Source organism: Podarcis liolepis, assembly GCF_965112155.1.
Source record: "Podarcis liolepis genome assembly, chromosome: 13".
In the NCBI taxonomy this organism is placed as follows: domain Eukaryota; kingdom Metazoa; phylum Chordata; class Lepidosauria; order Squamata; family Lacertidae; genus Podarcis; species Podarcis liolepis.
This window is the reverse complement of record NC_139573.1, coordinates 54,376,686-54,397,951: the sequence shown is the minus strand read 5'-3', so window position 1 is coordinate 54,397,951 and position 21,266 is coordinate 54,376,686. Positions and strand designations below refer to the sequence as shown.

Genomic DNA, 21,266 nt, shown 5'->3' with positions numbered 1-21,266 from the left:
TTTACTCATGCCTATTAAACAAATTATGAAATCTGTATTTGAATCTTGGTGGTTTTGTATGCCGGGTTTTTTTAATTTCATGCTTTAATTATTCATTTTATGCTCACAGTGTTTTTCAGTGTAAGCCACCCAGAAAATTTTGTGTTGTGGAATGGCGTGCAATACACAAAATAAATAGAGAGCATGTATAAAGTTTGTGTTAAAGGTTCCTGAAGGGAGAGGGAAGCTCTGAACAGTCTCCATTCCCAATGCAAATGGCATCGCACATTTAGCAATCCTTTATACACATCTGCTTTCAAATCCAATAAGTCTGTTAAATCAGGGTGGGGGAGCAATAACCAATGTACCTCCACAATTTCAAGTTTTCATTTTTTCATGAATAAAGCATAAATCCATCCCTAATACATTTTCTAAAACCTATTCAGTTAGTCATCAGAGTACACACAAAAAGTTCAAGACAGAGTTTGTCAAAACAACTGATGGCAAAGACATCAATTTAAAGCATTCTGGCCATCAGAATACAGCATACTCTTCAAGTGACTAAGCTAACATCAGACACAAAAACTAAAAGCATGAAACTCCCATGTGTTTTCTAAGTGCAAAACCAGATTAGGCTACAGTATATCAACACTACACCAAAGTGATCCATACCGAAATATGTTGCTATTACTTAAGAAGCTTTGGCACAGTTAATGTTGGAACTGTAATTTCTTTAAAAATGGGCACATAGTTTGGATTTGGCATGGTTGGGCCTTTGTCCAGAGTTTCAATTATGGTCTGCTTCATCTCTCTGCTGGCATCTCCTCGCATGGTCAGTAAAGCTGCAATATGATCATCCCTACCAATGAAAGAAGAACAGCATTAGTACAAAAGCCATTCACGGGAATGATATTGGCAACAGGGAATTCACAGAGTACACATTCTACACTAAACACCTGAGTACCAACTTATCTTCTAGACACTCTAAATTTTAGAGTGCTTGCAGGCCAATTTTTCCAGTTATCTTTGTTATGAGAATCCTTCCACAAACCATATACAAGACATATATTGTACAATATGGGTCCACAAGCCATCACGACGACCACTGCCTACTCAGCATATCTGCTCAGGCACACTTGGTTCCTTGCGTTCCATCTTTATGTTGTAATTACATTTCTATATTAATCTGTTTAAAGGTGTTTCTGTGACTTATAATTTCCCTCCCACTGCCTTGTTAAGCGGGTGGCGCTGTGGGTTAAACCACTGAGCCTAGGGCTTGCCAATCTGAAGGTCAGCAGTTCGAATCCCCACGACAGGGTGAGCTCCCGTTGCTTGGTCCTGCCAACCTAGCAGTTCAAAAACACGTCAAAGTGCATGCAGATAAATAGGTACCGCTCCGGCGGTTCCCTTGCCCAGTAAAGAGAGATGAGTGCCACAACCCCAGAGGCATTCACAACTGGACTTAACTGTCAGGGGTCCTTTACCTTTTTACATTTTCACAGCTGGGTGGGACGGACGTACCAGAGGGACCATGTGCTTCTCCGGAGAAGCACAGCTGCATTATAAATGGGTTTTGCTTCAGTGCTTAGGAGCTGACTGTCACATTTATGTTTGGAAAGCAATTTTATAGTAATTTAAATTGCTTGCAGGTAAACATAGTGGGGCTATGCATTCCTTAGGAGCATGTGATGATTGGAGAAACTATTTTTGAATCATGCAGGAGTGAAGCTCCTGGTTTACTTATGTGTTCTGCTTATACATAACTTTGCTTCTCAGGGAACCGCCAGAAGGCCCTCGGCGCTGGATCTCAGTGTCCGGGCTGAACGATGGGGGTGGAGACGCTCCTTCAGGTATACAGGGCCGAGGCCGTTTAGGGCTTCAAAGGTCAGCACCAACACTTTGAATTGTGCTCGGAAATGTATTGGGAGCCTATGCAGGTCTTTCAAGACCGGTGTTATATGGTCTCAGTGGCCGCTCCCAGTCACCAGTCTAGCTGCCGCATTCTGGATTATCCTGATGCTGCCGCCCACCCCACCCCTGGTGACATATAATTCTTATTATTCAAAAAGTGAACTCCTATTCACATGGAGGAAGCCTAAAAGGCAATTAACTTGGTCTAACTCATTCTCAAACCCCCCCAAAAAATCAAATTGCCCCCCTGTGGGCCACATGCTCTACGTTGGGAACCACAGCCTTAAAGTCACAAAGAACTATGGTTGCTTCACTAATCCAATCTCATATGGTTCTACAGGGTTTTAGGGCTGAGGGCACATTCCTAAATGCACATTTGCCAAGAATCTGAATGCAGAGATGGAGGAGGGCTCTTGTGGAGGAGAACTGCCAGCAAGTGTGAGGATGCTCAACTTGATTCAAATAACTCTGCTAAGGAAGTTGCTTGCCCAAAACCCCCAGCCAGGCTTGTTGCTTTTGGAGTTCAGCCTGGGAGATTAAGTGACAGGGGAGGGGCGTTTGCAGAAGAAAAACAGTAAGCAGAGGAAGGGGGAAATGTTGCCCGCCCATCGCAACAACTACCCTGCAAATCCCTCCCCACATTAGATGCTGTGGGCTCTGCATTTTTTTCACAATGTGCAGTGTTGCCTCAAGACACCTATTTGCTAAAGCCTACTCCAAATACCACTAAAAATAACATATTCTTGTAACTGGGGACTCGGTTGTATGTGTTCAGATACAGACTTTGTATGCTTACCTTTCTTGCATATGTAACTTTAAATTGTGGAATCAAGGGATTGACATAAAACTACATTTCAACAGTTTTTGTCAAGCCTTCTTATAATAGTAATAATAATAATAATAATAATAATAATAATAATAATAATAATAATAATAATATTTTTTATTTATGACCTTGAATGGAAGAAAGCATTGTTACAAACTTTAGAAATTACTAGTATTACCTGATATCTGGGTGTTTGCTAACTAAAGTTGAGACTTCTAGGTAAAGTAGTGATGGATCTGTCAACTTAAATACTTCTGCAATAGCTTCAATGACGTCACAAAGTCCTTCTGTTTCCTCTCCAGATCCCTATTGAACAGTATAAAATGGATAATCATTTTCGGACATCTAATCTCAAATTACCTTTAATACGCAAGGCAGAACATGAGAGCAAACTGGCAGAGCAGCAGCAACACCTTGTCATGTTTCTGTTTTTATTGTTTAAAAATGTAGGCCACATTCTAGCACCTGGTAACATGTTGCTCATTTACAGTGAGAGTAAGTGTGTCTAATTGTGCTGGACTGTGGCTACAGTGTTTATTCAACTTGACTTTTTCATCAAAACCACTCTAAAAACATTTCAGCAATCCTGCACATACAGAATTATTGTATGACTAGTATATTTTACTTATGTCACAATAATTTCCAAACAAATATGTTGTTTGAAGTAGATGGCCTATCATATTCTCACTATACACTTAGTCTTCAGTCAGTTTTGGAGTCCTCCTTTTTTGAAAGATAGAGGCCGATTTATTTATCTATTTCCACTGAGTGTCTGGTTAACTGACGCTCTTCTGTTCTCCATTTGATCTGTCTCTGAATTTCCTGGATGTGTGCTAAGAGACACCATTGAACTGGAGATAAGATATGATGGCCCAGAAAGGCAAGTGGGTGTGACTTGCCCCAAACAGGTCAAATAGGGAGGCCTGGCAGACTAAGTTTGGCTTGTGGGCCAGAAGTTCCTCACTCCTAATATAAGTAGAGATTATAAATATTTATTTATTTCAACAATTAATATACTGCTTAACATTGCAGTTTCAAAGCAGATGGATTAATGCACTAATTTTAGAATAGGTTGTGGGGATGCTAATTTCTAATTATTTCTAAAAATTTCTTCTTTTGACATTGTGGTTTTCTTATACTTACAGCAGTAAGTTTCTTGAACAGAAATCTGAACTGTTCTGCTTCTCTGATCATTCTTTCAGCACCTTCTTTTCTTTCTTCTGCATTCTTGAAAGTAATGCGCTTTAATATAATAGCCTTGATGTACTCTACAACAACTCTACGATGGCACTCAATAGTCATTTTCTGAAAGAAACATTCAAATTATACAACTGGCAACCAGTACGTGTTATGTTAGTCTATAAGAGGAACAAGTATTTCATTTCTGCACTACACTCATTTGAGTAGTAAGAAATTAACACTGACTTAGTAACACCTATTAGGGGATGGAGCTTGCTGTTAGCTTCATCTGGACTGTCCCCAAAATCTGTGGCAGATAAATTGGTGAGCATGTTTATTTCCAGATGACACCTATGCAGACTAGTAATGGGGAGAAATTGTTCAGTGGGTATGGACTAGTCTGAGAGCAGGGATGAGAAATTTCTCTCAGCTTGAGGGCTGCATTCCCTCATGGGCAACTGCTCAGGAAGGCAGCGTGTCAGGAGTGGCTGGGAGTAGACGCAAAAGAGAAGAGGAAGAGATGAGTAAACTGATGTTAGTACGTAAGTAGGTAAGTAAATATCTTACAGCATGGTCAACTCAAGCAGGGCTTGCACTAGAGTCAAAAGCATCTCTCCCAAGCATGCCTGCAGCCAGCCTATCCAAGATGGATCTTTTATCTTTCTTCTCCCCATTCTTCTTCCCAGCACACCTTGCTAAAAAGCACTTTTCCTGTCACCACAAGGGCTCTCAATGGCCCTGTATTGTTTCTTAAGGGTCCTAGCTTGGGCAGGTCATTTTGTATAGGCTAGCTCAGGAATTTCTCTGCAGCTTTTATTTTTCCCTTTGAATCCCAAATAATCAAAATCCTACCATTTATTAATTTCTAGGGTTTAGAAGGGGGGGGGTTGGTCCTCCCAGATCTGTAAGAAAACCCAGGCTTCTTCCAAAGCTGGTAACCATGGTTTGCCAGTTTTCTAAACTGGGGAACTACAGCTAATTATAATAATTTATAATAATTTATTATTTACACCCCGCCCATCTGGCTGGGTTTCCGCAGCCACTCTGGGCGGCTTCCAACAGAATATTAAAATACAATAACCTATTAAACATTAAAAGCTTCCCTAAACAGGGCTGCCTTCAGATGTCTTCTAAATGTCAGGGGTAGGAGGCTGTGTATGTGGTCAAATGGATCATTAATATCTCACACAAACTAGACCAGTGAGCTACTTTGCAATAGTTCTCAGAAAGAAAACTCATTGAAGATCTATTGTGGAAATTTCAGGGGGGAAATTCATTGGAGTTTCAGAACTTTGAAATCACCAAAAACATTGGTTTGTTCTGTAAGGTATTTCAGTTTGTACAGGTAGTACTTGTTAAAAAGGAAAATAAATCTGAATAGCATGAGTGGAATGGATCATAGGAATTAACTTTGCATATCCTGCTCATTGACAGACAAGGGATCTTACATTACTACAGAAACAGGTTATTAAGATATTTTTCATAGTATCTTGCTTTTTATTACTTTACTGTAACTGAATTCAAAGTCAAAATAATAATAAATGCTCAGGAATGGCAAAGCAGTATTTCATCCCATTAAAGGTAAAGGTACCCCTGCCCGTACGGGCCAGTTGTGTCCGACACTAGGGTTGCGTGCTCATCTCGCTCAAGAGGCCGTGAGCCGGCGCCGTCCGAAGACACTTCCGGGTCACGTGGCCAGCGTGAAGAAGCTGCAGCTGGCGAGCCAGCACCAGCGCAGCACACGGAAACACCGTTTACCTTCCCACTATAAAGCGGTACCTATTTATCTACTTGCACTTAAGGGTGCTTTCGAACTGCTAGGTGGGCAGGAGCTGGGACCGAACGACGGGAGCTCACCCCGCTGCAGGGATTCGAACCGCCGACCATGCGATCAGCAAGTCCTAGGCACTGAGATTTTACCCACAGCGCCACCCGCATCCCAGTCATTTCATCCCATTAGGCTACACTATTTAAGTACCTATCTTAGATAAAACTTTGCAAATTCTGTACCTTCTTACAGGGCTTCTTTATTCTTGCAAAATCATTGAAATAATCTTCCACCGTTACACAAATTGTATCTACTGCATTGGATCCTGCCAGCCATTTCCTTGTCATCAGTTCACTGAGATGTGGCTGAAAGAGAAGTAGTGCAAACATAGGGAAAATTAGATCGAATCGCTTTTGGATAACATCCTTCAACTTTAGATCTATCGTTGTACATCCCAGTGCTGTTCTAGAAAACTTGAATGTGTTAACGTTTTACCTATTAAGTAGCTGCAAAGATGGATCTCAGCAGCCATATCTGGGCATTTCTGTCTGTTTGCCACTCTAGATAGACACAGATACTATTTCAACATTTTTAAAAAGAGGAATCCAAATGAAATAAAAGTTAACCTCTAAATCCATGAAGACTTCATCAAGCAGGCTTGCACATCCTTCCTTGGCAACATCATCCAGAACTGCATCAATGCATGCATGACTGCTTGTCATAAGCTCTTCCATCACAGGAGTTAAGTATTTCTTTTTCAAACTGATGATAGATTCCCTTTGACAAACAAGACAAGATCCTTCAGCATCCCAATAGAGTGCATACAAGAGCCAGTTCAACCAATCAGTTAAGGTAATATGTTGTGATGTCATAAGAGGCTACAACAAAGCCCTGATAACTTAAATACAATTGTTTGAGAATTAATAATAGTTCCTCTTGCCCGATATTACCAATTGAGAAAAATGACTGTGCAAACACACCTTGAGTGACATACACGTTTGGAGAACCAATAACTGGCTTAGGCCAGTGGTTTCCAAAATGTGTTACATGGAACCTCAAGATTCCTTGGACACTGATGGCTCCTTACCAAGAAAACAAGTAACAGTGGGCAGATGTCTTTGCCTACCACCAGCAATCCTTCCCCTGCAATTTGAAGGTATATGAAGTCCATTCTAGAGCAGTGGTTCTCAGAACTTTTGCTATGACTGAACCCTTCACTTTAAACAAAACTTCACTGGAATCCATGAAATAAAATATTTTAAAATGGGGGAAGGAGTTGATTATTAGGAGAGCGAAGAAAGGACAGCCAGCCAGAGCAGCGACTTTAAAAAGAAAACTTTGACAAAATGTTCCTGTCAAAACCTCCATTCTCTCATTTTGCTTGTCATCCTTAAAGCTTTAACTCTTATCAGAGTGTTTTCTTATCTCTTCTCAGCTATAAAGGAGCAGCATACTTAACCCTTGCTGCTCCTATGGAATCTTTTTATTGGATTGGAAATTTGGCCTAGTTGTAGACCTCATCCGATAAGATCATCCATGCCAAGTTTCAAAATATTAGCTCAACAACTGCCATTTTTATAAGCTACATTTTTTTCAAGGTTATAATGGTGGGATGTTGTTTTTGCTACTTGCCCTAACTATGGAGCACCCCCATAAAATAAGATATAGAGTACGTTCTTCTTATATGGCACAGGCCCAACTTCCTTCCAGCTTTACAGTTTGCATGGCAGATGTAAGTAACAGTGAATCAGATGCGGGCTCAACCATCTAGTCATAACCTGCCACCATGCTTCAGACAGGCTATCCACTTTTTGTTTAGTGTATAAAGGGCCAAATAAGTTTATTCATTTATACTTTAATCTTTCTGCATAAAGAAAATAAAACTAAAACTGCAAAGATTTGAATAAAGAGTTGCAAACTTCAGGGACCCGGGAAGAGTTTTATTTTTATCATGTAGACCAGCTAATAGTTGGATCTTTCCTATTCAAGATCTACCTCAGTGAAACATGCACACTACATTTTCAAGAGCTGTCCTCAAATATAAATAGTATGTCTCTTTTTTAAAGCAGCAAAACTGCATTTGCCACACAAATCATAGCACAACCTCAGCACAGAACTTACTTAAAGGTCTGACAATTGTTGATGATGGCAACCATGTACTGAACATAGCACAGATGGTACTGACGATTTCTTAGATGCTCTTCTTTATATAAATTTGCTTCCTCTTTGTACCTGTGTAATGGAGAAATGGGGCAAAACACAAGAATGGAAAAAGAGAAACAATTTAGCTCCTGGCCTGCAGAAGGGAAGAGGAAGTACTGCTACTTCTCTTTTACAATGAACCACCAAGTATTTGTTTATTTCAATATTTGTATACAGCCTTTCAAGGGGGAAAATTGCCCAAGGCAACTCACATAAAACAAAACATACAGCAACCATTTAACAAATATATAAATAATTACACCAATATGGCAGCTGATAAAAATAAGAGAGCCAAGCACACACCATCCTAATTAAATTGGACTGAAATAAAAATGCCTTAAGGTCTATTTTAAAAACGGGTTTAAAAACTGTTAGAGCCACATATATATATACCTAGTGTGGAATTCCACAGAACTGGACCCACTACAGTGGTGCCCCGCAAGACGAATGACTCGCAAGACGGAAAACTCGCTAGACGAAAGAGTTTTCTGTTTTGGAGGTGCTTCACAAAACGAATCTCCTATGGGCTTGCTTCCTGCGGGGTTTTTTTTCTTTCCCCCCTTTTTCTAAGCCGCTAAGCCGCTTATCGGCTGATCCGATAAGCTGATAAGCCACTAAAAGCTGCTAATAGCGCTAATCCGCTAATCCGTCAATGGGCTTGCTTCACAAGACGAAAAAACCGCTAGACAAAGAGAATCACGGAACGGATTCTTTTCGTCTTGCGAGGCACCACTGTACAAAAAGGCCCCTATCTCTAGTGCCTGCTAATTTGGAATGAAGTAAAAAAAAAAAAACGTAACCTGATAGATCTTGAAGTCAGGCAGGGTAGCAGAGCTTCTGAAGCTAATCTTTTAGGTCTGGACAGGCCAATATGGGTGCATGCAGTCCATCAAATAATCTGGTCTTAAACCATTTGGGCCTTTGGCGTCATCATCAGCACTTTAAAATTTGGTTTAGAGACACAAAGGGCTGCTTTGCACATCATACCAGGTTTAATCACTGCTTAGCAAGACTTCATTAGTGCTCCTGGAAAGCAGCTCACAGCTGCTTTGCTCTTTCCTGGTTCTCTTTGCTTCTGTTCTGCACTGAAGTAAGTCAAGGTTTGGCTCAGTGTGTTGTCTGAACCTTGGTTGCAGCTTGTGCTTAATGGGGGAGTTTACCTGCTTGATGCCCTGGTTCAGACATCATGCTAAACCAAAGCTTAGCCAGGCTCAGCATGTTGTAGCAGCAAAAAAGACAAGGGAGCAGCAAAGCAGTTGTGAGTTCTTCTCTGGGAAACTCTTAGCATGAGCTGCGAGCTGCTCAATGACTGTGTGCTGCTAAACAATTCATATCTGGAAGCACCCTGTGACCAAAGCACATAAGAAGGGTACAAAGCTTTCATTTTTGGTCACAAGGGGGAGCAGGAAGCTAAACACTACTTTCCTCATGTCCTACTTTTAAGAAACAGCGTAGCTGAGGGGAGCAACAGGCAGGGGGTTCTAGTTGCTAGGTAGTATATGTGCAGAGAAAACATCCCTCCTAAGACCAGGGAGAAGAGGCGGTGGAAGAAGAATGGAAAAAATTTAAAGACTAGCTACAGAAATACTGTAAAATTAATGAATGTTAAAGAGATGTTGGATTGAAAACAAGTGGTGCTAGCTAAAAGATTAATAAGAATATGTAAATATGGATGACAATGGTGGAAAATATATATTTATTATAGGTTAAGATGTTGAGTAAGGATAAATGATAGAGGGTAAGGACTTGCTGAACTAAATATCTGAACTGGAATACAAAAAGGGAGGTGTGAGGAGGTCAAGAAACTAGTGAATGAGGTATAAGATGAAAACACTAATCTTTTTTCTGTTTTCTTCTTTTTTTCTATTCTGTTAACTGTTTTTTATTGTGTATTTCTATGTGTTTTGTTTTGTATTTTCCCATTTTTGTAGCTTTTTTTGGTTTCTGTATTCTATGTTTAAATTTTGAAGCTTTTGATTGTTTAATAAATATTATTTTATAAAAAAAGAAAACATCCCTCCTAAGTAATAGAGAAACAGTGACTGAAAGCTAACATTTAATTTTACCTGCTGAGGAATGAACTCATTTGTTGAAGGCACAAATAGAGTACCTTTATTTTCAAATCTTCACTTATCTGTGTAGCTACTTGAAGATTCTGTTCAAACATCTAAAAACACAAACCAATAAGGCAATATTGCAGTTAATAAGAATGCAGCAGCCTGCTAGTAACCCTGCTCCTTTTGCAGACTGAAGCCATGAGGCAAATTCTATGAACTTATGCCCATAAAACAACACATTTTGCCTCAAACCCCAGTCATGGCACTGTACAACGAGCACATCTATTAACTTATTCTGCCCATAGTCATGGGCATTTTGAAGATGCCACATAGATGTCAGCCATAGCCCTACACTTTCGTTGCTACACTAGAGTTTATGTGGTGGCAGAACAGATCCAAAATGTACAAGTCCAATGTGACCAAATGTAGTGGTGCGCCCTGGGAAGGAATTCCATGCCTTTAAATAATTAAGTGCCAAATTATAGGTTTTAATAATATTTCAACCGCACTTGTTTACTGTTTACCCAGAAGTAACTTCCACTGTGTTCAGTAGGGCTTACTCATTGTAAAGTGTGCATAGGATTGCAGCTTTACAAAACAAACACAAATCAGAATAGCATGCACTCATCAATCATTTTATTCATTTCCCCATTTTCAGAGCTTTGCCCCTTCCTCCTGCCCCAATCAGTATACTGAAGCCAATTGCTTATACCTGGAACACAATAGCAGGGAGTGTAGTCTGATAGTATCCATCTTGATCTGCTTCTGGCTCATTTTCTTTTAGCCAGTCTTTTTTATCTGTCTCCAGTGCTTTTCGTAGCCAGCCAATGATGTTGGACTACAGGAAGATTAAAATTCAAAAGAAAGGCAAATATATTGAATCTGGATACTAAATTAAAATGGCCCATGCACTTCACTAATGCCCATGAAGCAGAACTCAGTTTTACCTGCTGCCACTCAACCCATATTAGGAAAGTTTCTAGTGGAATGAAAATTGTTTGCCAAGGACACAAACTGCAAGTTGTACAACTGATTTGCAAACATGCACGGTAAAATCTGAATTGTGCAGGGTTGGAGTGAGAGAACAGTCAAGTAAGAATAATGAATATTCCAACCCCATATGAAGGAGTGAGCAAAATTACTGTTATTGCTTACTGTAAGAGTTGACATATATGTGCTAAGAAGCTCATCCACCACTTCCTGAGAAAGCAATGGCTGCAGGGTATTCACATCCACCTCTGGTGCAAGTTCTGGATTTCCCATCATCTCTATGCTGAATTGGAGAGAACAGACAGAATCCATGTGCAACTGCAATAAATTATTATTATCCCCCCCCCCCCAGTTAGATGCCTAACATAGAAATCTTCATGTCGCTGCAAAGTTTTTATTCTGGCAAGATTCTGGCAACTCTCTTTCCTCATGGGTAATAATCAAGGAGTAGAATCTATAGAACATGTCCTTCTGTTTTATAAATTTTATGCTGGAATTGGGCAGCACATGGTTGGCCCTTCACTGACCTAACTACTGGAAAAGCCAGTTCAATTTTATATTAAATATCAGATAGAAGATAAAACCCGAAATTTCTGTCAGTGTCGGTGAGAAGAAGGGAACTCATCATCTGAAACTGGAAGGACCATCTTCAGGAACTAACTAAGGATTACTGTAGCTCAACATAATCGTTTTCATGTTTCACTTTTGAATCTGTTTTGCTCAGTTATTCTGGCGTACTTTTGATCTGCTCATTGTAATTAATTGATTGATTAGTATTGGGCTATATGGACCAGAGTTCCATCCTGCTATAAAAAGGCTTAGAATCATAGAATCATAGAGTTGGAAGAGACCACAAGGGCCATCGAGTCCAACCCCCTGCCAAGCAGGAAACACCATGAGAGCACTCCTGACATATGGTTGTCAAGCCTCTGCTTAAAGACCTCCAAAGAAGGAGACTCCACCACACTCCTTGGCAGCAAATTCCACTGTCGAACAGCTCTAACTGTCAGGAAGTTCTTCCTGTCAGGAAGTTCTTCCTGATGCTTAATGTATAATAATAGCTTGTGGCTCAGCAGTACATAAAAATATAATCCACCTTTCCACCTCTGTATGCATCTATCTAAAACCATGTGCTCTTTCATTTATGTTTACTTGCTACTACACGCAAAAGACAGTACCCTTACCTTTTGTAGGTATTTAAAACCCATGTCAAAAGGCTAACAATTTCATTTGCTTCCAGATCTTCAGAAGCCAGATCCTGCATGCGTAAAGACAGTGCCTGATGGTACATGCTTAGTAATCTTTTGAAAATTTCATAGTGTGGGGGGAAACATTGATCCAAAAGGTTCTTAGCCACCAGGAGATCATCAAGGACATATTTGCGAATTATTTCCAGATGACGGACAAGCCACATTTTGTCAGATTCTCTGGTGTCTGCTTGAGTGCCTTCAATCCTGGTGGTGACTGTTCGATCCAATACATTGAACATTTTCTCCTTCCATTTTTTAGGTCTGCCCGGGGGGATAAATCCAGTTTGCTTTTTCCTGTCTAGCATGCGCCTGTCTATTTTCTCTTCCCTCTCAATTATTCTGACAACTGAAACCAGCAAGGTGGGATCTCGGCGGACAGTGACTAGAGACCTCTGAATGACCATCCAGAGTTGCTTGGCCAGCTCTTCAGAAAGTTTTTGCATATCTCCAAAATAGTTGTCAATGAGGTTCATATCACGAGTGTTCTTGCTGTCCATACGATACTGTTCATACATCAGATCATCTCGAGAGCACTCCAAGTCCATTAGCTTTCGGTGGGCTTGCAGCAATTCCCCCTGATCAATCAAGTCTTGTGTCTCCTGGACTATCTCTGGCACTGAAAAGCAAAATCAGAAAGAAATGTAATCACATTATGTCACACAAACCTGGTTTCAGAACCATAGCTGCATGAAAAATGGTAGCTTCAAGCAGACTTTAAAGGTACCTCTGAAAACGCCACTATAGCATTACATTTCCATTCTACCCACAGAGTTAGGCCACTCATTGTAGACTCATACCTGAGAAGATATTTTTGAGGTTCTCTACAGCAGCTGCTAGCTGGCTGTGCTGAACTACAGCATCTTTAACATCCTTGAGGCTTTCTATGGTGTTTATACTTTGCCGCCAGTCTTTATTGACATCAATCAAAGAACGCTGAATATCTTTTACATCATTCAGTGCATTGTGCAGTTGGCTTAAGCCAGTTCGGACACCATCTAGCTGTGACTGGATTGCCGCCTGAAAAGAAAAAATTAAAATTAAATGACTACATTAGTTAAGAACCTATCTATTGTGGGATGAAGGAAACACAGATAGTGACATACAAGGGAGCCAACTTTAATGAACTAATTTAAAAATAATTAGAAGTAGAGAAGGGAGTGGGGGAATGCCAAATTCCATAGTGGTAGTTTTGGTTTGTTTGCTATTCCAAAAACAAAAAAGGACCTGTGACATCTTAAAGAATAATATACAGTGGTACCTCGGGTTAAGTACTTAATTCGTTCCGGAGGTCTGTTCTTAACCTGAAACTGTTCTTAACCTGAAGCACCACTTTAGCTAATGGGCCCTCCCGCTGCTGCCGCGCCGCCGGAGCATGATTTCTGTTCTCATCCTGAAGCAAAGTTCTTAACCCGAGGTAATATTTCTGGGTTAGCAGAGTCTGTAACCTGAAGCGCATGTAACATGGAGCATATATAACCCGAGCTACAGTGGTACCTCGCAAGACGAATGCCTCGCAAGACAAAAAATTCGCTAGACGAAAGGGTTTTTTGTTTTTTGAGCTGCTTCGCAAGACGATTTTCCCTATGGGCTTGCTTCGCAAGACGGAAACGTCTTGCAAGTTTGTTTCCTTTTTCTTAACACTGTTAATACAGTTGCGACTTGACTTTGAGGAGCAACTCATAGAACGCGGTGTGGTAGCCTTTTTTGAGGTTTTTAAAGACTTTGGTGATTTTTGAAGCTTTTCCAAAACTTTCCCGAAACCGTGCTTCGCAAGACGAAAAAAATTGCAAGACGACAAAACTCACGGAACGAATTAATTTCGTCTTGCGAGGCACCACTGTACCACTGTATTTGGGACATAAGGTTTCATGAGCTAGAGCCCACATGCATCTGATGAAGTCCCTTTACCTTTAAGCTCTGTGGAACTCAGTGGGTCTTACTCCTGAGTAGACATTATAGGATTGTGTGGTGAAGTCATTAAGGTGCCACAGGAGTGTTGCTTTCCTCCAGTGGTAAATCAGATGCTCCTCACTTCAGAAATTAAGATCAACACAGTGAAGGGGAAAAGAGGAGACACTATAGTTCTAGCACTATAGTTCTACACATAAAGACTTTACAAAGATAACCTAGACTATTACATCCTCAGCTGTAATACAGGGTTAGGACTGAGGTTTCATACCTTCAGTCTAGCTTCCACTGAAGCCTTCTTCCGTGCTTCCCTCCGACGATATTGTTCCACTTTATCCAGTTGATCTGGCCGCTGCAGCATCCCAGCGACTCTCTGAACAGCTGTTGCAACTGCCTCTCGGCCAGTCTCCTCCATTGTGGAGCAAAGTCTTAAAAGGAAGATGTGTTTCTGTATCAAGGGACACTGAAGAAACAGGGCAATTAAATATTTAGAGACTTTACACATCTTTTATAAAAAGCAGCGGACCCAACACAGTTGCCAGTGACTGAAGCCTCATAAGGACTGCTGCGCTCTGCTGCCCAGGAGGACTCTCCTGTGTGTCTGAGGGCCCTGCTCCTTCCTGCCACTTACCACCTGGCCCAGGGCGGGGTCTGACAGGCCTCACAGGGATGGTTGCTGTCACTGCTGTTGCGGACCAGGGGGATCCGGAGGGGCGCAGAGTTCTTTTTAAAATGTTTTAAAATTTTCCTTTTCCTTTTCCTTTTTATTTTATTTTTTTGTATATGCGGGGACGGGGATTGGGGTGGGATGGATGTTTAGTTGGGAATTTGTTTGATTTTAATGGATTTGTAATTTTTATAGTTTTCTATTTGTATTACTTTTTGTTTTCTGGGGGTTTTTTGTTTTTGTTTTTGTTTTCTGTTTTTAGGTCTTATTTTGTTCTTAAGGGGAGGGGTCAGGGCTGACGGGGAGTGGGTCCCAGCCAACAAAATGGCTGGGGCATGTTCCACAGAGGGGGATGCGCTGGGACAACCGATCTCAGTGATCACGGGTAGGAGGAGGAGTTACGCTAAGACCAGACCATGTCATTACAGAGGAGGCAGGTTTAGTCGTTGTGTGAGGACTATTCCTGCCTCCAGGTCTGGTCCTGTCCGGACGGATACTAGAATCAGCAAGGGATACCCACATAGCCTGAAGGTGCTGCTGTGCAATGCCAGGTCAATGATTCATAAGACCACTGCCATCCATGACTTGATCATGGATGGAGGATTTGACCTGGCATGTGTAACAGAGACTTGGCTGGATGAGGCAGATGGGCCTGTTCTTGCTGCTGCTTGCCCACCAGGTTTCTCTTACGCACAGCAACCCAGGCCTTGTGGGCGGGGAGGGGGGGTTGCAGTGATTTTTAGGAAGTCATTAGTTTGCACCAGGCGTCCTATTGGGAAGACCCAGTTCTCTGAGTGCATGTTCTGGAAGTTGGGCAATAGGGGCAGTACAGGATTCCTTTTGGTGTACCGACCTCCCCGCTGCACCAAGGATTCCCTGCCCGAGCTGCTTCAGGTCGTGGCGGATGTTCTCCTGGAGACACCTAGTTTGGTTGTCCTAGGGGATTTTAATATCCATGCCGACACGACCTTACAAGGGGCCGCTCGGGACTTCGTGGAAAGCATGGCCTCCATGGGGCTGTCCCTGAATAAGTTTGGCCCAACCCATAGCCACGGACATGCCTTGGACCTGGTGTTTACCTCCATGGATGTTGGTGATCTGACACTAAGTAAAAGCGAAACGAAAGAAGTGCCATGGTCAGACCACTTCCTGATGCAACTTGACTTCTCCGCGACCCTTCCCCTCTGCAGGGAGGTGGGACTGATTTGGATGGTCCGCCCCCGCCACTTAATGGATCCGAATGGTTTCCAGAGAGTGGTAGGGGATGCTTTATCCCATGTTGATGGCCTTTCAGCTGATTCCCTGGTGGCCCGCTGGAATGTGGAGTTAACCAGGGCTATTGACTGTTTGGCTCCGAAGCGCCCTCTCCGATTGCATGGAGCCCGGACAGCCCCGTGGTTTTCCACGGATCTGAGGGCAATGAAACAATCGTTGAGACGGCTAGAGCGCAGGTGGCGGATGACCCATTCTGAAGCTGACCAACCACAGGTTAGAGCTCAATGTCGAGCCTACCAAGTGGCGGTAGCGACGGCGAAAAAGACTTTCTTCACCGCCTCTATTGCATCTGCAGAAAACAGCAGCAGGAGACTTTCAGGTGGTGACAAGACAGAAGTACTGTTTCTGGGGGACAGGAGGCAGGCAGGTATGGAGGATTCCCTGGTCCTGAATGGGGTAACTGTGCCCCTGAAGGACCAGGTGCGCAGCCTGGGAGTCATTTTGGACTCACAGCTGTCCATGGAGGCACAGGTTAAATCCGTGTCCAGGGCAGCTGTGTACCAGCTCCATCTGGTGTTCAGGCTGAGACCCTATCTGTCTGCGGACTGCCTCGCCACAGTGGTGAATGCTCTGGTTATCTCCCGCTTGGACTACTGCAATGCGCTCTACGTGGGGCTACCTTTGAAGGTGACCCGGAAACTACAACTAATCCAGAATGCAGCAGCCAGACTGGTGACTGGGAGCGGCCGCCGAGACCATATAATACCGGTCTTGAAAGACCTACATTGGCTCCCAGTACGTTTCCGAGCACAATTCAAAGTGTTGGTGCTGACCTTTAAAGCCCTAAACGGCCTCGGTCCAGTATACCTGAAGGAGCGTCTCCACCCCCATCGTTCTACCCGGACACTGAGGTCCAGCACCGAGGGCCTTCTGGCGGTTCCCTCACTGCGAGAAGCCAAGTTACAGGGAACCAGGCAGAGGACCTTCTCGGTAGTGGTGCCCGCCCTGTGGAACGCCCTCCCACCAGATGTCAAAGAGAACAACAACTACCAGACTTTTAGAAGACATCTGAAGGCAGCCCTGTTTAGGGAAGCTTTTAATGTTTGATGTATCACAGTATTTTAATATTCTTTTGGAAGCCGCCCAGAGTGGCTGGGGAAACCCAGCCAGATGGGCGGGGTATAAATAATAAATTATTATTAATTATTATTATTATAAAGACAAGTTAAGCAAATAAGAACACATGAACCTTGACAGCTGCATAGTAAATGCTTGCAACACAACAGTGAAAGAGACAGGCAGTTTAATTGCTCCATTTTATATCTACTTCATCTTCACAGGCTCATACTGACAGAATTTTTTTCCTGATACCAGATAAGCCACGTGAGGTTGAGTATCCATTCACTGTGGGTTTCCTGATTGATAACTTTGGAACTCCCCAACGTGGCCATCAGAATCTGCAGGACTACAATTCCCAGCGTTCCTTGCTGCAAGCACACACTGCTCAGCATCCTGGGAAGTGCAGTCCAGCCAGGGCTGGGGTATGTGTGTCTCTACACTCACACAAAAGCAAACAGCCACTGCCAGAGACAGACCCTGCATAGGGCAGCACGACTCTCAGCACAGCATGCATGAAAGCTCGTGAGGAGGGGAGGGGAGAAGCCCAGTTCAGGGGGCAAGGAGGATTGATGACCACAAAACAACTTGGAAGGACATCAAAATGGAGGGAAAGTCAAAAGAGAGTAAGAAAGCAAACTAATGCTTAACATACTGAAATTTACAAGCTTAAGCACATTTGACTCTGCATTAAATCTAATGATTTCAAATGCCTCAAAAGTGGTAGCACCTGCATTCCTCTTGTTCTGATATAATAATATATTTAATAGTAATATATTTAGTTCTATCATACAAAATAATTTTATTGTATAGGATTTCGGTAGTTTGATGTCTTGTTATTATAATATTAAAAATGGGGGAATTAAGCAATATTAAAATGCTTCAAAATGTTTGTGTGGTATGAAAAAAGAAAGACAACACAGCACATCTGTAGTTGGGGCATGGAGGAATAAGCCTAGCTTCTTCCCAGTTTTGCAACTGAAATGAAAGGTGTGCATGCCAGCAAATAAACACCCAACGAAGCCATCAGCTGCCCTCCCATGCTTCAGATGAGCTATGCACCTTTTTTCTTTCACATGAAGCCTATAATACATTTTATAAACATTATAAAAATGTTAACATGTGCAACATTTCACTCCTAGAGGTTGAACTGGTGAAGACATGGGAGGTGGAGAAGATAATTAGCATAGCCAAGTTCTCCCTACACCATGTGTTGCTCATTCCTCCCCCTTGCTCTGTGAAATGTGCTTAAGCCGGCATGGCTTGTTCAAACTTGCAGGGCTGGTTTTTTTTCAGAGCTCAGGTCTACAATATAAATATACTACATTCAATCCAGAATGGCCCCACTACTCTCAAACTGTTGTGCCTGTTTTCACCAAAGATGTACTACCTTCATTGCATCTTGGGTTTTTCCTGCAGGAGAGGAGACAGGACTCCAGAACGTACTATGCAGACAACAGGGGAATAAAGCAGACAGCAGAAATTGACTGCAGCCTGCTTCCCACATGAAGAGTTTCATATATGGATTTACTACTTCTGTGTAGAAATTGGATAGCATCATGTAGTGTGTAGAGCACCATAGGCAGCAAAGTAAAACCTATTTTTCCCCTGTGGGTGTTACACACAGCTTCCTTAAAAAAAAAGTGGTAAGTCATTAGTAACTACCATATGTACGTCCTATATTTTATAGTAGGGACGCAGGTGGTGCTGTGGTCAAAACCACTGGGTCGCTTTGTTTTGCCGATCAGAATGTCGTGGTTCAAATCTGCACAAAGGGTGAGCTTCCATTGCTCTGCCCCAGCTCCTGCCAACCTAGCAGTTTGAATAATAATAATAATAATAATAATAATAATAATAATAATAATAATTTATTTATACCCCACCCATCTGGCTGAGTTTCCTCAGCCACTCTGGGCAGCTTCCAACAAAATATTAAATATTAAAATACAATAGTCGGTCAAACATTAAAAGCTTCCCTAAACAGGGCTGCCTTCAGATGTCTTCTAAAAGTCTGGTAGTTGTTTTTGACATCTGGTGGGAGGGCGTTCCACAGGGCGGATGCCACTACCGAGAAGACCCTCTGCCTGGTTCCCTGTAACTTGGCTTCTCACAGCGAAGGAACCGCCAGAAGGCCCTCAGCGCTGGACCCTCAGTGTCTGGACAGAAAGCACACCAGTGCAAGCAGATAAATAGGTACTGCTGCAGCGGGAAAGTAAACAGCGTTTTCGTATGCTTTGGTTTCTCTCGGTGTTCATTGTGCCAGAAACGGTTTAGTCATGCTGGCCACATGACCTAGAAAGCTGTCTGTGGACAAACACCAGCTCCCTTGGCCTAAAACAAGATGGGTGCCACACGCCATAGTTGCCTTTGGCTGGACTTAACTGTCCAGGAGTCCTTTACCTTTTTTTCAACTTTTAGATAAAGGTCAAGGGACCCCTGACCATTAGGTCCAGTCATGGCCGACTCTGGGGTTGCGGCGCTCATCTCGCTTTATTGGCCGAGGGAGCCAGCGTACAGCTTCCAGGTCATGTGGCCAGCATGACTAACCGCTTCTGGAGAACCAGAGCAGTGCACGGAAACGCTGTTTACCTTCCTGCCGGAGTGTACCTATTTATCTACTTGCACTTTGATGTGCTTTCGAACTGCTAGGTTGGCAGGAGCAGGGACCGAGCAACAAGAGCTCACCCCGTCGCAGGGATTCAAACCGCCGACCTTATGATCGGCAACTCCTAGGCTCTGTGGTTTAACCCACAGCGCCACCCGCGTCCCTTTACTTACATATAATAAAGCCCTACATTGCAAAATATTGGTATTTATTTTATTTAAAATTGTATACTGCTTGATTGTAGAAAAATCTTCAAAGCGGTTTACAAAAAAGAGAAAAATAAAATCGCTTTAAAAATGCACAACCATTATTGAGAAAACATACCAAAAAGTGAAAACCCCAATAACACTCATACAAATTTTATAAACATCTGAGTAAGGCTTGGTCCAAAAAAGAATGTCTTCCAGCAGGCGCTGGAAATAATGCACTCAAGACACCTGCCGAATATCAATAAGCAGGGAGTTCCAAAGTGTCAGTGCTGCTTGCTTCCTTACATTATCTAGCAGCCAAGAGACAAAACACATACACACCACCAAGGGGGCAACTGCCCCCCTTTGACGAACCTGGAATAGAATTGCCTAAAAATTATTCACCTGCATGCATGTAAGGTGTTTTCCCACCCAGACTGTTACAACCCTAGATGTATGTGGAAGAGCTGTTTCATACCTTGCATTACTTGAATCAGCTTGTTTTGTTTATGCTTTCTTCCACAGAACAAAACCACACCATTGTATGGAGTATCACTGAACAGTGCAGTTTCAAGTTATCAATCCATCTTTTACCTTGATTCCATATTTTTTCACCAAGAAAGTATAAGGGCATAATTTACATTGGTACAGTTATTTCAAATGCATTTTCTTTCTTCTCCCACTTGGTTTTAATTTATCTATGTGTTGGGGGGAGGTTAGTCTGTTTGGTTTGAAGTATGATTATTTAAAATGCGTTTTCTCCCCCCTCCACCCACTTGGTTGCAACAGTATATACTGTATGAGGGAAGGGCTGGTCTGTCTGGCAAGGCGCTTGGGCAAGACAGAGGGACTAACGAATTCTAATGGTAATAAGAGCCGCCGCCCGTTCCCCGCAAAGCGCCAGAACTCGGAACTAGCCCACCTACCAGGTATCCCCGCGAGGAGCTGCGCCTTCCTCTCCCTCAGGACCGGAGGCGGGCGGCCGAGCCCGTCCCTCTTCCTCTCAGCCGCTCACCTGGCCAGCTGCGGCTGCTTTACCTTCCCGGAAGCTTCTGACAGACAGGCTTGAAGTGCGCCTGCGCCACATTGCATCAACGCGATATAAGCCCCGCCCCCGACAGGACTCAGGCGCGCAATACGCGTGCGCGGTGTCGGCTGGCTCGCGGGCCCCTGCGAACTGCGCGTGCGCGAAAGGTTAACCGCGACCGTTGCTAAAGGCTGCTTCTTCTTTCAGCCGTTGGCCCCGCCTTCCTTCTTTCAGGTGTCAGTTAAAAAAAAGAGAAAGGCGTGGCGGGGGAGGAATGAGGCGCCCAAAATAAGAATAAATCTGCTCCCCTCTGGTTCCTTTGGGGCAGGAAGCAGCGAGTGCTGCCACCTGCAAGGCTTCCAGCCGAGTTTCGCTTCA

General features: G+C 42.8%; 1 protein-coding gene across 3 annotated transcripts; it reads right to left on the bottom strand.

Moving 5' to 3' along the window:
- Positions 1-14: 14 nt before the first annotated feature.
- On the bottom strand, positions 15-21,035 carry EXOC3 (exocyst complex component 3). Of its 3 annotated transcripts, none has more exons than XM_083473202.1 (13): positions 20,877-21,035; positions 14,342-14,533; positions 12,960-13,179; positions 12,097-12,778; positions 11,078-11,195; positions 10,635-10,760; positions 9,932-10,032; positions 7,785-7,895; positions 6,290-6,440; positions 5,906-6,028; positions 3,860-4,021; positions 2,895-3,022; positions 15-838 (listed from the first exon to the last, which is right to left on the bottom strand). In XM_083473202.1, the coding sequence occupies exons 1-13, from the start codon at positions 20,946-20,948 to the stop codon at positions 667-669; spliced, it is 2,358 nt and encodes a 785-aa protein (XP_083329328.1). In that variant the 5' UTR covers positions 20,949-21,035; the 3' UTR covers positions 15-666. The 3 variants fall into 3 exon arrangements, with proteins under 3 accessions (XP_083329328.1, XP_083329329.1, XP_083329330.1); XM_083473203.1 differs by having other exon boundaries at positions 20,788-20,935; XM_083473204.1 differs by having other exon boundaries at positions 14,342-14,498; positions 20,788-20,923.
- Positions 21,036-21,266: the final 231 nt, after the last annotated feature.

Excerpts from the sequence above, each read along its gene's own strand:
- EXOC3 (XM_083473202.1), bottom strand. The coding sequence starts at position 20,948 with ATGTGGCGCAGGCGCACTTCAAGCCTGTCTGTCAGAAGCTTCCGGGAA. Across the intron at positions 14,534-20,876 it reads AAGCAGCCGCAGCTGGCCAG|TGTCCCTTGATACAGAAACA; the intron begins GTGAGCGGCTGA and ends CTGTTTCTTCAG. Across the intron at positions 6,029-6,289 it reads AAGTCTTCATGGATTTAGAG|CCACATCTCAGTGAACTGAT; the intron begins GTTAACTTTTAT and ends CTTCTCTTTCAG.